This window comes from Gorilla gorilla, chromosome 12, assembly GCF_029281585.2.
Source record: "Gorilla gorilla gorilla isolate KB3781 chromosome 12, NHGRI_mGorGor1-v2.1_pri, whole genome shotgun sequence".
Lineage (NCBI taxonomy): Eukaryota > Metazoa > Chordata > Mammalia > Primates > Hominidae > Gorilla > Gorilla gorilla.
Window position 1 is genome coordinate 81561456 of NC_073236.2, and position 14667 is coordinate 81576122.

General features: G+C 31.6%; 1 protein-coding gene across 11 annotated transcripts in view; it reads left to right on the forward strand.

Moving 5' to 3' along the window:
- Positions 1-14667, forward strand: part of FANCL (FA complementation group L) — an 82061-nt gene that overhangs the window by 30992 nt on the left and 36402 nt on the right. For 5 of the 11 annotated variants that reach the window (XR_008677251.2, XR_010129976.1, XR_010129975.1 and 2 more), the window contains 2 exons: positions 6078-6174; positions 11653-11736. Coding sequence is in view for 7 of the 11 variants with exons in the window: in XM_019021114.4 (XP_018876659.4) it covers positions 6078-6174; positions 11653-11736 (181 nt within the window). In the remaining 4 variants the exon portion in view is untranslated. The remainder of the gene's footprint in view (positions 1-6077; positions 6175-11652; positions 11737-14667) is intronic. The other 6 variants (XR_010129977.1, XM_004029267.5, XM_055378856.2 and 3 more) reach the window with 2 other exon arrangements.

Below are 14667 nucleotides of genomic sequence, written 5' to 3' on the forward strand. Positions count from 1 at the left end.
GGACTTGTTTCTCCTTGCATTGCACCATAATTGTGAGCCTTCCCCAGCCACATGGAACTGTGAGTCCAATTAAGCCTTTTTCTTTTGTAAATTGCCAAGTCTTGGGTATGTCTTAGCAGCGTGAAAACAGACTAATACACTTCATAAGATACATTTACTGTAATAATCATATGTTCCTAGATAATTCAGAAGTAAAGTGGTTCTAGTAGAAATGTGCTGATACTTTTGTCCTTTTTAAACAATATATTATTTATCATTTAGAGTCTAGAGTGAGTACACTTCAACTAGTTGAACTTTTCAAGTTTGTCTTGGGAAAGAGCTAACTGAGTTTTACTAAATCTGATGTGCCAACTGAGAGATTGTCAACATATATTGGTAGGTTTTTGATTAAGCCCACTATCTTAGAAGCTGATTAATGGTGATATTTTGTATAATTGTTAATGCATTTTGAAGATTTGTAACATATTGGGGAAATGGAGATCCTTGTTCATACTAAATTCATTCCAATAATTATACCAGAGCTTTAATTCTGGCTTATCTGCTGTGTGATCTTGGGCAAACTTAATCTCTTTAAGTCACATTTTTTCATTTTTTAAAGGAAGCTAATAATGCCTAATAATAAAGATTTCAAAGAGGCATGTTATGTGACTCATATAGTTCCTAGTGTAAAGTAGGTGTATCAGGTTGTTGAGATACTAGTTCAACTGACTGTCAGACTGCCTCTGAGTTTTATAGTACTTAATTAGTGTTATGACTTAATTACAACCAATAATGATAATTTTCTGTAAAACATAACAGCATAGACATTAACCAGTATGGTTTTCAGTTAAACTGAAAACCTTTATAAATAGGATGATTTTTCTTCATACATAAATCCATGTCATTGAATAACTGCAAATTATCTAGTAGTAAAAAAAAAAAAATCATGTTTTTCTAGGTTAGTAATATGCTTAACAGTATTTAATTGAAACAGTTTGCTTTCAGCTATTGTTTGAAACTTACACGTGAATCAGTAAATGTGAACCAGTCTGACAACATCCTCTACATTGTCATATATACATGGAACATGGTACACTGACACATACATAGGAATATAAAGCTTTCATATTCCTTATTAAAAAGTTTATTATGTGTTTGGCAAGCTAAAACTTACATGAAAAGGAGCAATGTGAGCTTGGAGAAATTTGAAGCATTTTGGGCTACAAATAATTTAGGAGAGTTCTTAGAGGAGATGAATGTTGGGATAAGCTTTGAAGGAATATACAGAGCCTTTAAAGGGAAGGAATGGTGAAGGCAAGGTTCTAGCAATAGAAATGTGCAATTTATTTTTTGACTTTGGAGTAGATCAGTTGCTCACATAAGGGGATTAACATATTAGGGCTAAACTGAGGGGTCTTGACTACGAGGCTAATGATTCTCTATATGCAGGTGATAGGGACTCATTGAATATTTTTGAGCAAGGGATTGATATGATTAAAAATGTATTTAGGAAGATTAGACACAGAAGGCAGAATGGATTGGTGTACAGAGAGGAAGTAAAGACACGCATTAGGAAGATTGTTTCTAGTAATCCAGATATGAAGTGGTTAATGCTTAAACTTGAGAGTGGCAATAAAAGTGGAAACTTGGATGCTTTATACAAACATGAAGGTCTTCAGTCTGTCTTTTGAAGCAGTCTGCCTGTTGATGTTAATACTACTTAAATGCATCTAGATGGCTAAAGAAAATAAAAGCTAAATAACTTAAACTCTTGGTCTATGTAAGTGCAGTATTTTATGAGCTATGTAAAACACATTTCTTCTACTTTGTTTTACTTGATGACATTCAGCTATTAACAGGGACAACAACAAAAACATCCCTGAAGCTTTATTATTAACAAGCATTTTAAATGTTTAAAAAATTTAATTTACAAAGAAATATAGCAAATGATAAATACAAAGTGGAGTGCCAAAAGTAAAATATTTTATTTCTTTAGATTTTATACTTCAGTTTTATATTTGCTTTGTCAGTTTTAGAATATGCTTAGCTTAGTGATAATATCTAAACTCCTTCTAAATACAAATCTTAATTCTTATTTTGTGGGCTTATTGCTAGCATTTTATTTAGAAATTTGAGCTTTCCAATGATGATAGTTTCCTAAATCATTATTTGAATGATTTATATTTTATTTAAGTGAATGAAAGTTATTTATTTCCTGTTGTCTAAAGTGAGATGTCTAACTTAACATAGACTTAAAAAAAATTTAGCGACATGGTCTCTGTCTTTCACCAAGGCCAGAGTGCAGTGGTGCCATCATAGCTCACTGCAACCTCAAACTTTTCAGCTCAAGCAAACCTTCTGCCTCAGTCTCCTGAATAGCTGGAACTCCAGGTGCACGCCACCATGACGAGTTAGTTTTAAAAAGTTTTTTGTAAAGATGAGGTCTCACTGTGTCGCCCAGGCTGGTCTTGAACTCTTGGGCTCAAGTAATCCTCCCCTCAGCTTCCCAGAGTGCTGGGATTATAGGCATGAGTCATTGTGCCCGACATGAAATAGACTTCCTTAGACAAACTGATTTGATATCACTTGTAAGAGTTTATCACTCTTTTTTTCCTTTAAGATCTCTTCCATACACCAAACGCCAAGATATTTTTTTCTGTCATAAATTGATACAAATAGTCTCTATTAGTTATATCATAGGCTAGGCCACTATTAACAAAGAGAAATGTAAACCCTCAGTAGTTGAAACAAGGTAGAATTTTATTCATCTCTCATTTAACAATTCAGAGGTAGGCAGATGGTCAAGAGTGGGTTGGTGCCTCTCTTCACAAGGACATTCAAGAATCCAGGTTTCTTTTGTTTCTCAGTCATCCGCTGTGACTGCATTGTTCAGTAGCCACGTGTGGCTATTGACATTTACATTTAAATTAACTTAACTAAAAAACCCACTAGCCACATTTTGAGTCCGTCATAGACACGTGGCTGGTGGCTACTGTTTTAAACAGTGCAGATATGTCATACCTTCATCATCACAGAGTGTTTTGTTGGTTAGTGCTTTATAGAGTGTTGTTCCTGTCCTCATGATCTTTGCTAGCTCATATTGGCCTGTCCAAGTTGTAGTCTACAGGAAAGGAGAGTAAGAGGAGGGAAGAGAGGAAAGCATAGTTCTGTTATAAATGAACCCCCAAAAGCACACATCACTTGTGCTTGTAGTCCACTGGCCAAAATGTAGTTATATGCCAACACCTCCTTGCAAGGGTAGCTAGGACAAGTCACTAGCTGGGTGAAGTGGATCCTGCTAAAACTTGGTTTTATTGAGAGTTGAGTGGGGGCAGGGATCCTATTACCAAACGGGAGAAGGTGAGTTAAATACTAGAGGGCAATTGACAATCAAGGTCACATATACTCAACCTATTAATAATCACAGTAAGGTTTCTTTCTGTGCTCCAAACAAAGTGACCAGGAAGTAGCATGGGTAAAATGTACCTTGATGGCCATGCTGATATTAATCTGAAAGTATAAATGTTTGTTACTGCTTTATTTAAATTGCGTCTTAAAGTTTAACAAAGTCAACCTCATGGCCATTTTGGCTTACAGGCCATATTTTTGAGCGTGGCACTTTTTCTGTAGTGTATTACCTCTCTGACTTACATTGTGGGATGATGATAATTTTATGTTATGTGGTTACAAACAAAGAACTAAAGAGCTTTTATTTCTGTGTTATTTTATAGATGTTAAAAAATGATTTTAAACATTGTGATGGTGAGCAACAATGTGAAGTACAGAAAGTAGTAGGTGGTGATTTAGTTTTTTCTTCCACCCCTCTTAAACGTGCATGCCTTCTCTCTCCCTCTATATATTCATCATGGTTATGAACTATTTAAGGCTTATAAAGAAAAGCAGTCTCCCATGTTATTTTCTATCCCCAGTCTTATTCTTTGAGACAAATACTTTGAAATATTCATGTTTACAACTTCCATGTTTCAAAATAATCTGCCTACGTGCAATATTTCTTTATTTTTTAGGAATTATGAACTGATTAATGAAAAAGAATTTAGCTAATGTATTATTTCTCTTTTGCTTTTTTTTTATTTTTCCATTAGCTTTACTGTTTCTTAAACCTCTTTCACGTCCATTCAATTAAAGATGGTATCTCTTGACTTTCAAATTAGCAATTACAGATTTTATTGTTTCTAATTTTCCATTCTGGTATCTTTCCCATTTCTACTTCCCAATTTTTGTCAATTCTTCATTTTAAATTGTAGTAGTCAGATATATTTACATTAGTCTCTATAACTATAATTAAGTCTTTTAGCATTGCGTATTCCTGGATTCTAAAAATTGTAACTAGTAACAGTTTAATTTTTTACGACTACATAAATATTTTTAACTGAAAAGTTAGTGGCAGAGTAATTACCATTTTTTAATGCAGTTCTATTGTTTATAATTTGGTTTAAAATTTCTTCTTCCCCCTTTTATCATGCACTTAAAAATTCCCATAATTTCTGCCAGTATATCAGTCATACTCTATCCTGAACACTGCATTTTTGCCGGCTGTTTCTGCCTGGAGTCCTTGTTCTCTCTTCTTTTCTGTTTTATCAGCCAGTGCTCTTTTAACTACTCTACATTTTCCTAAAAGTTGTTGAAATTTGCTTTAGTTAATACTATTCCTTCTTTTTTTGTAACTGTAGGTTTATACCTTTGAAACATTTTTTAAATGATTAATTTTTCTGGAAGTAGAGAATATAAATGCATGTGCTTAACATCTTGAATCTGAAGTGTGGGAGTTTTAAGAGTCAGGTATTGATATATCTGAACTTTAGAGTCATAAGGTAAAACATGTGATAAAGACATTCTAATTTTTTTTGGAGGTGAAGCATTTACAGATACAGCTGAAAGAAAATATAGTCAATGTTATTTTTATGTGTATAAAACACTTTCTAGAATAGTTTTACTTTTGTTTTCTAAGACCCTAGACTTTCTACAGATTATGATAAAATTTCCATTGTATTATTGAAGATAGATATCTTCAGATTTAGACATATTTTCATTACAGTGTTTCACAACTTCATTGTGCATTTCTTGAAATTAGCCCATTTTATCATTATATAGTACCTGGTCAGTATCTAAATGGCATATAGTGATATTAAAAAAATATATTTCCTAAGTTAGGAGGCTTATATTCTGAACTCCAATGGGTCTTACTATCAGCCTGGGTGATAAGTTTTGCAATACTCTTAGACTGCTTTTTATCTTTATAAGAGAATAGCATTGTAAAAATGTCAAAAATATCCATATGCCCAGTTCACTAGTAAATATACTGCTAAATTTGAACCTTTTTGGCAGTAGCTTATGCTACTCAAGGGACCGTATTTTTACAGAATTATATATTTCAAAGGATATTGGTTTCCATTGTAGAAAATTCATGCATTTAGGGTAACTTAAAGCCAAAGCAGTTGTGCTTGTGCTATATGTTTAGAATATTAGTCATCTTGAATACATGTATAGGTTAAGTGTCAGAAGCTATATATCGTGCAGAAAGAAAATTTATTGTTAGGAGACCAGGCTGTACCTGTGCTTATACAGCATTTTCCTTAGAGGATCAATTTGAGTATATGAACAAATACCAGCTAGATTTTTGTACGGTAACATTATTGATAATATAGGAGAAGTTCATTGAGGAGAAAAACAAAGGGAGCATAAAAGTCTCGTACTGTATGAAACTACAGAAATGGATCAAAGAGTTTGACAGGAAGTTTAATGTGTACATAAGTAGAGGCTGACAGGAACATGCTGTGTGTGCCAAAGGTTCCAGTGATGGAAAACTGAAACATAGTGCTCACTGACCACAGCATGAGCCTTGACACACATTGTAAATAATCCAGAGATACATGACTGCATTAAGTGCTAGGCTGGTATATGAACGGCAGTAAATCTATAGCAGCAGAAAGGGTTGACATGCAGAAATTGCTCTGATTAATTTTTATAATGGATTAATAGGAATATAGCAAATATTTTCATTTCAAATTCTACCATCTCCAGTTCCCCTCTCCAGCTCTCCCCGGTGTGATCATTTTTTATTCTCCTCTGCTCACCAGACTTGTGTATGCGGATACCTGCTTCAGTACCATCAAGTTAAAAGCAGAAGATGCTTCTGGTAGAGAGCATTTAATCACTCTCAAGTTGAAGGCAAAGGTATGTGCCTCGTTAAACTGTTATTGTGATCAGAAAATACTTTGTGAAATGAACTCTGTGAATGCTCTCAATGTAAAGAAGTGCTAGTTACATCTAAAAATACATATATCATGCTTTAAAACATTGATTTTGGAAAGCCTCAGAGAATTTATTCACCACGTTTCCAAAAGCCTAGACAGTTTTATGTCATATTTTAGTCCAAATTTGCTCAAAATACAGACTTTATAACAAATACTACAAATACAATTTTATAGACTCAGAGTACCATGGTGTTAATTTTGTAACATCCTACATGTAACATGTAGAAGACAGTGGACACTTCCACTACCCCAAGTTGTACTGAGAAAATCTTTTGCATTCAACTGTTACTATAAATTTCTTTTGTAGTTCTTATTCTTATCTGTGATCCCCACTCCCTAACACAAACAACATATATGCATACTTTTTTATAGTTTGTTTGCTTTGGCTGGGGTTTTTTGACTTAAGTATTTTAAGAATTTGCAGAGGTTATGCCTCTATTTATAGATCCCTTATAGGATAGTGATCTATAATCACAAATTTTATTGGCACAAAACATGGTTGTTTCATCTTTATTTTTTAGTTCTAAATTGTGAATTTGGACAAATAAGTAAAATAAACAAGTTTAGCATATTAATCATTTACCTAGTAATCACTGGAGAAACATGAGAATTTGAAGAAAACCAGGATGTCCAACTTTTTTTTTTTTTATTATTCTTGGAGTCATCAATCAACTCTTTTTCAGAAGATTGTAGTGATGAAAAGATCAATTATGTTTGTCCTTTTTAAAAATGTGTCTGGCATTTAAGCTTTCCACAAGAGAAAATTAATATCTAAAGCTGTACTGGATGACACAGAAAAGTTGATATCTTATAGTGGTTCTATAACAGACAGGTTGAGAAATGACTAATTCTCTCACACACAGAATATGTATGTAGGTCTGATTTTAAGATCCATATGTGATAAGTCTTGGAAAAAATTAGTGGGATGGAAATCTCATTATTTGTAAAATAAGTTAGATAATTATTTTTATTAAATTGAAAATATTTTTATTTTCTTTTTTAGTTTGTAAAAGTGTACTTTTTTTTTTTTTAAGAGAAATTTGCCTTTATCCTTCCAAAGGGTCACATGTTGCCAGTGGCAAGGGTTCTGTCATTTCCTTCAAAGCTCTATTTGTTTATATTTTGTACCTTAGTAAAATTAGCCATTTTTCTATGAAGACCAAAACTACAGATTTTAAATACACTCTGTCCTCATTTTTACAAGCTCTTCTACTTCCTAAGAAGATGTTGCTGTAAATTTGTGCTGCCTTTAACTATACCTACAAGATTTTAATCCAAGTTGATGACATTTAGTTCATTTATTGGCAGTATTCAGAGTGAGGATGTGACAATTTAATATGGTCCATTTTGTCTGCTTTTTTCTATACTTTTTCAAGGTAGATAAGATGATGCTTTTAGTATTTCTCTGGAGAATATTTTCCAGGGTCAGTTTTGCAACATCTATAGTTACGAAGCACTTTTATAGATACTCTCGCAAAAGAGAAGAGAAAGCTTTATTTAAGCTGGGAAGGAATTTGGCAAAAAAAGAAAAAAAAACTGTTTTGGAAAAACGAAAGCATGTAACTGAATCTTGTGTTGGTATGATTTATTAGAATCTTTATTTCTTAATTTAGTTTAGCTTTTATATATACACCATAGCTGTCTTTGAGATGTGATAATTTTTTTTTTTAGGAAAAAAAGTTAGTTCTAGATTGTGAATTTGGACAAATAAGTAGAATAAACAAGTTCAGCATATTAATCATTTACCTAGTAATCACTGGGGAAACATGAGAATTTGAAGAAAACCAGGAAGTCTTTTTTTTTTTTTTTTTTTTTAGGAAAAAGGTATAGGTATATATAAAACCACCAGCAACTAATTGTCAAAACTTTTACTTTCAGAAGTGATTTACAACAACAAAAACTCCACATATAGGAATATTAACTGAAAAAATATTTTAGGAAACAAAAATTTTAGGGAAAAAAAAAAAGAAATTGGGCCTGGGATTGTCAGTCAACTACACTAATAGTTGAAACGTTAACTGTATGTTAAGAGTATATTGTGCAAAATCTTAATCCAAACTAAGTTTTAAGTGGAATGCTGAATTTTTTTTATTAATAGCATACCTCAAAGTAGGCTTTTTTCATAAATACACAAACCTTTATTTCTGTTACTTGATTTTTTAAATATACAGTAAATAAATGCATTTGTTCTATTTATTCTGGAATACATACTTTCCCAATTCTACCACTTCCCCTCACGATCTCCAAGAAACTCACAAAGAAAACAAATACCTATTTTGACTAGATGTCCTTTATTAAAAGTAAATATGTAAATAAAAAAAAGTAGAAGTAAACCAGATAAATTTTGTGGTTTTTATAGGTATATTTTTATGCAATGCTTACAGTGCATTCAGTACTGAATTACCTTTGCTTTACAAAAGAAGTAACCCAGGGCTTCCTCATCTTTGGTCAATCAAGATCAGTACTACTTGAAAAACAAATTACATATATGCATGAGAGGGTGGGCACTCTTTCTCTGCTACAATTTGTATGTATTTACTTGGGGATCAGCCTTACTGCTTAGGTAGTCCAAACACAGAACAGATTTGGTTAAAATTTGTTTTAGAATATATTAATATTATAGAGTCTAAAAAATACTGTGTGTGATAAAAATATGTACTTAATATTATGTAATCTTTTTTTTTAGTTATTGATTTGATTTTCTGCAAATGAGATTTGGAGAACTATGTTTTACTTGAAAATAATTAAATACTATACTTATTTTTCAGTTAATATTCCTATATGATATGGAGCTTTTGTTGTTGTAAATTACTTTTGAAAGGAAAAGTTTTGACAATTAGTTGTCAGTGGTTTTATATATACCTATACAACTTACTATTGAAAAGTATCTTAATTTTGATCAAGTTACTTTCTTATATTGTATTTAGTCATCTACATTGTAGTTAATACTATTATAATTCAGAAGCTATTCTGAAAATGAATATCTAGTATGCTAGTTTATATTTTAATATTTATGATAAATCATCCAGACTTATATAAATGTTCTTTTTAAGCTCTGTACTGTTATGTGAAGTTTGTTATATAAACAAAATTGATTTTGCACATGAATGTAATTAACACATATTGCAAATATTCATTTAACTCAGATATGAAGTAAAGCCACTTGCATAAAGATCAGTCTAATTTATTATATACATATTGTATTACAAATACAAAAATATATTTGAAAGATGTCATTATCTCAGAAACTACATACTGGACTCATTTATATACGTAGGATCATATATTTACTCTAACTTGCTTTTTTGTTTAACTGTTTGTGGATCTCTTTCCATATCAGTACATTGGTACCATCTACTATACTGAATCCTACTTGAATGTAGTATCTTACTCTCTTTTAGCATAATGAGCTGTGTATGTACTTAATGGGGCCACAGATACTTTACTTTGTGTGTCTACTCCAAATACAGTAAACATTTCATTAGTCTTATTTTATCTACATTGATGATTCATTGAAGTTAGAGAGTTGATATTGTTCATTGTCAGCATCACTAAGATAAATAGCAGCAACTCAAAATGAACTAAATTTTCCATTTTTGACCCATAGAGGTTTCAAGTGCACATTATTTTTAAAGAATTTTGACATTTTAGAGGGAAAAGAGATTTTGTAACACTTCTAGTTGAGTCTTGTCATTTTTACATGTGAAACAGCCAGAGAAATTAAATGACTTGTTCAAGATCATACAACTTAGTTAGCAGAGCTGGAACCAAAGAAAGCTGAGGTCTCTGTCTACATTTACTTTGAGATAATCACGATTTTTAAATATGGTATACAAATTGTTTTTCCAGTGATTACAGCAATGATACTCTGAAGCACATCATCTGATATTTTTAATTGTCTGAAATAGAACTTCCTCTTTTAATTTCAGCATGATCTTTTTTTCTTTTTTTTTTTTCCAGAAGTAGACCACTGGAATATTTTTATATGATTTCTTATATATTTGCCTTTGTGTTAATTAGTTCTACATAGCCAGATTCCATTAGTCAGAGTGTATATTGATAGTAAATCTTTTTAGCCACCTTATTATTGTAGCTAAATGTTAATTTTTTTGAAAGTGTTGATTTCAAATGTTTGTTAAATACTATAGTGATTTTTTTTCTTCCCTTTTACTTACCCAGCAGAGTACTGAAAAATAAGAGGCTGAAAAAAGTGAAAGCCTAAAACTTCTTTTAAATAATTTGTCAAATGAGTTTTCCTAAAACTAATTTTCTTCCAGTACATTTAGCTTTTTAATGAAAAGAAATGGGTATTTTTAATTACATGTGACTTTGAAGAATCAGAATTGGATTATAGAGAAATCATTAAGTATGATTCTCTAATAAGGAAATTGATTTTAAGAAATTTTATCTTTTGCCTTTGTTAACTTAAAAACTTGGTTTGTCCTCATGACTGCCACTTTTTATATGACTAGTTGAAGAAATAATTTTATATTTAGCAATCTTTCAAAGGTTTTTCTTGCTAAAAACTGTTTTATTTTTTCTTAATAAGCCAGAAGATATTTCATTCTTTTTGTTTATCTTCTTGCTAAAATTAATATCTTTAATATAGAAAATAATTTTTTAAATTGACAGCTATATGTATTCATGTTTGTGTATTTCTTAATTCCTTTAACTGATACTGCCTATTTAAATAGTGACTGATGCTATTTGAAATTAAATTTAGGATTAGAAGAAAATTAAATATCAACTCATTTGATCTCTTATTTTAAAGATAAACAGAGATCCAGTTTGGTTCATTCCTCAAATCATAACTTCAGCAGCTAACACAACGCTGACTTAATTCATTACCTTTTACTCAACACCGATTGCTTTGGCACTTCCAAATCACCAAACTTGAACCTCCATAGGTTGACTATAAATAAGCTCTTCACATCACTATGAAAGTGGAGCAAAAATATTTATATGTAATACATTTGCAGTTATAATAATATGTTTTCCCCCAATATATCTCGTTTTTCTTTTTTTTTTTTTTGAGATGGAGTCTCACTCTGTCGCCCAGGCTGGAGTGCAGTGGCGCAGTCTCGGCTCACTGCCATCTCCGCCTCCCAGGTTCACGCCATTCTCCTGCCTCAGCCTCCCAAGTAGCTGGGACTACAGGCGCCCACCACAATGCCCGGCTAATTTTTTGTATTTTTTAGTAGAGGCGAGGTTTCACCGTATAGCCAGGATGATCTCGATCTCCTGACCTTGTGATCCGCCCGCCTCGGCCTCCCAAAGTGCTGGGATTACAGGCGTGAGCCACCACGCCCGGCCCCTAATACATCTAGTTTTTCTAAAATACCTCAGTGATATTAACACACAGAAGCAAAAATGGTCTAATTTTATGCTTTTTAAATAGTATCCTGCAGAATCACCAGATTATTTTGTGGATTTTCCTGTTCCATTTTGTGCCTCCTGGACACCTCAGGTAAATTCTCCTCAGGTAAATTCTTAAATTTGTTTTAAGTAATTAAAAAGTACAGTTGTCCCAGAGTATCCATGGGGGAATTATTTCTTGGGCCCTCTGTAAATACCAAAATCCATGGATACCCAAATCTCTTACATAAATGGGACTTTGTTTATAGCCTGTGCACACTCTTCTGTATACTTTAAGTTATCTCTAGATTATAATACCTAATACAATGCATTTGCCATGTAAGTAGTTGTTATACTGTAAATAGTTTTGTTATTTATTTATTTTTGAATATTTTCTGTCTGCAGTTGGTTGAATCTGCACATGTGGAATCCGTGGGTAGGGCCAACTGTAACTGTTTTTACTCAGGTAGTCATTATAGGTTATGAAGTAATCTTTGTTTTTTCAGTTTTCCTTAAGCATTTATTTATAAACACACCTTCTATAATGCTTCTTTTATATTTCCTTACAATTAATGTCCATTTTCTTTCTCCCTCTCTACACGCACACACAAACATACCCACTCACACCCACACCCATGCATAAATACACACACATGCACACACACACACACACCATCCAGCCTGTAGATATTTATGCTTCATTTTCAGTAAACATGCAGAAGCACTTTTGACAGACATTTTCCTTTAAATTTAAATTCCAAAGAACTCTGTAGAAAGCAGTGAATGGTAACTGAAAAGTTGAGTGAAATTTTTTATATTGCTAAAACTTTTGACATTGATTACGTAATATCAGAGAATCCTTTTCAGAGGAGAATGAATTATGACTGAAAACATAAACCTTGGCATTTCTACTCCATTTTTATTGTTTTAAAGTATTTGTCCTTAGTTCATCTTTAAACTTTGATTATATTCTTTTATTTTGTGCTTTAGAACATTCAATATTTTGAGTAAAGAATACAGAAGATTCTCCTGCTTCTGTCAGTTGAATTTCGCAGTACATTGATGATATTAGCAAGATAATGTTTTTTAGAAGTGCACTGTAAACTATAACATAGATATAAGGTGGTATGATTATCGGTAGTACTATCACCATTTCATGTGTGTGATTTTTAAGGATGTGGCACAATGTGATTAGTTAGGGCATAGTTCTTTCACCAAGGAAATTGTGGCAGTTGATAGCAAAATGGAGAGAACATTTTTATTCTTAGGCAAAGAGAAAAAACATTTCTAGTGACATTTTACAAATATTCCGTAAATGGAGGCTACTCATTTTGGCTATAAAATTTTGGTTAGATTTAAATAAAAAATTATGCTTGTATTTTAAAACATAAATACATGAGTAAAGTAAATATATAAGAAATTAGTAAAAAAATAAAAAGTCTAATAGGATTTAAATAGTCTTGTCAAGGCCAAAATGCCATTTTAATTATATATTGTATTTATCCAAAAATTATTTTTCTCATGTCCTTTCTTTGTTTTTTTTTTAAAGTCCCACTCTCCCCACAATGGAAGTTGAGAAAACATAGCAAAATAGAGAAGAGAGAGCCTGTAATTTGCTTTTGGTATTTTGATGTATGCTATAAGTAAAATACTATGTTGATTTTTTTTCTATTAAAGAATTGGAATTATGCATAAATTTTATAGCTTTCTTTTTTTATTTTAAAAAAATTTCGTGAGACCCATGTCCCTTTTTTTAAAATACACATTTTCTATTTGGCTCTGGAAGTTTAATCTTGATGTTTTAAGTGAGATCATGAGAAAATATTATAGCTAGGTTGTGTTACTCTTTCCAGGTGTTATTTCTAAATTATACTTTAATATTTATCACAATTCCAAGGTTGAAAAATACACTGTTTATGAGTTTCTTTGTGTTTTAGATGTAGATAATTCTAGAAGTTTCCCCAGGCATTTATCTGTGGAAAAGTATGCAATGCCATGAAAAGATTGTTTAGTACTTTATTTTGTTATTTAACAAAATCAGTTTGTGACTCTCTACTAGACTGGAAAGTCTTTGAAGGCAATTTCTTTTAAATTTTATATCCACATGCTCAGTGCCTTATTCATATAAGCATGGAATAAATATTATATTAATAATATTAATTCAAATTTGTTTCAGGTTTAATTGGGTCATACAAGTTTTGTTTTGTAGTAACTCTAAGAAAATGTAGAATTCGTAGTAATGAGTGTTACAAATTCTTAATTTGTGGAATATACTGAAATTCTAAGCAAAATACAGATAAATTAAAACAGCCTTTTATCACAACTCAGATTTGACAAATGTTAATATTTTGTCACTTTTGGTTCAGATACATCTATATTTCTCTTTTTCTTAAAAATAAAATGTTTTAAGAATAGCTAAGACCTGACGCCCTTTTCTGTCCCTCCTTCCCATCTTTCCTTTCTTTGCTTCTCTCCCTTTAAATAGTAACTGTTTACCCAAAATTGGTATATAGGCCATCCGTGCATACTTTTTGCCATATTTGTTTATGCCATATTTGCAGTCTCTTTTTTTTAACATTATATAATTTCAGTGATTTATCCATAATCTTATGTTTGTCTACTATATTTATTTTAAATACTTTATATTATTCCATTATGTTAATCAGCAACTTGATTTATCTGTAGCACTACTGATAAGGTTATTCACAAATTCTGACAAACAGTGCTGCAGTGAACGTCCTTCCGTGTTTCCTTGTGCACATGTATGAGACTTTTAGTATGGGTTTTTCCTAGAAGTGAAAATGCTGGATTTCAGGCTATGTGCCTCTTTGGGGTTACACAATATTGACAAATTGCCTTCCCTAGATTGTTGTATAAGTTTATATTCCCATTCAGCAATGCATATTCTTTCCAAGCTTTAGTCTCATCTTAGTCTGACCTTCTTATAAGTTTATAGTTATTATTGTGTCCATAGCCTTAGCCTATATTTTTTCCTTTTATTATAAACATTTTATCTATATTTTGATACTAATTTTTTGTTAGTTATATGGGATATAAA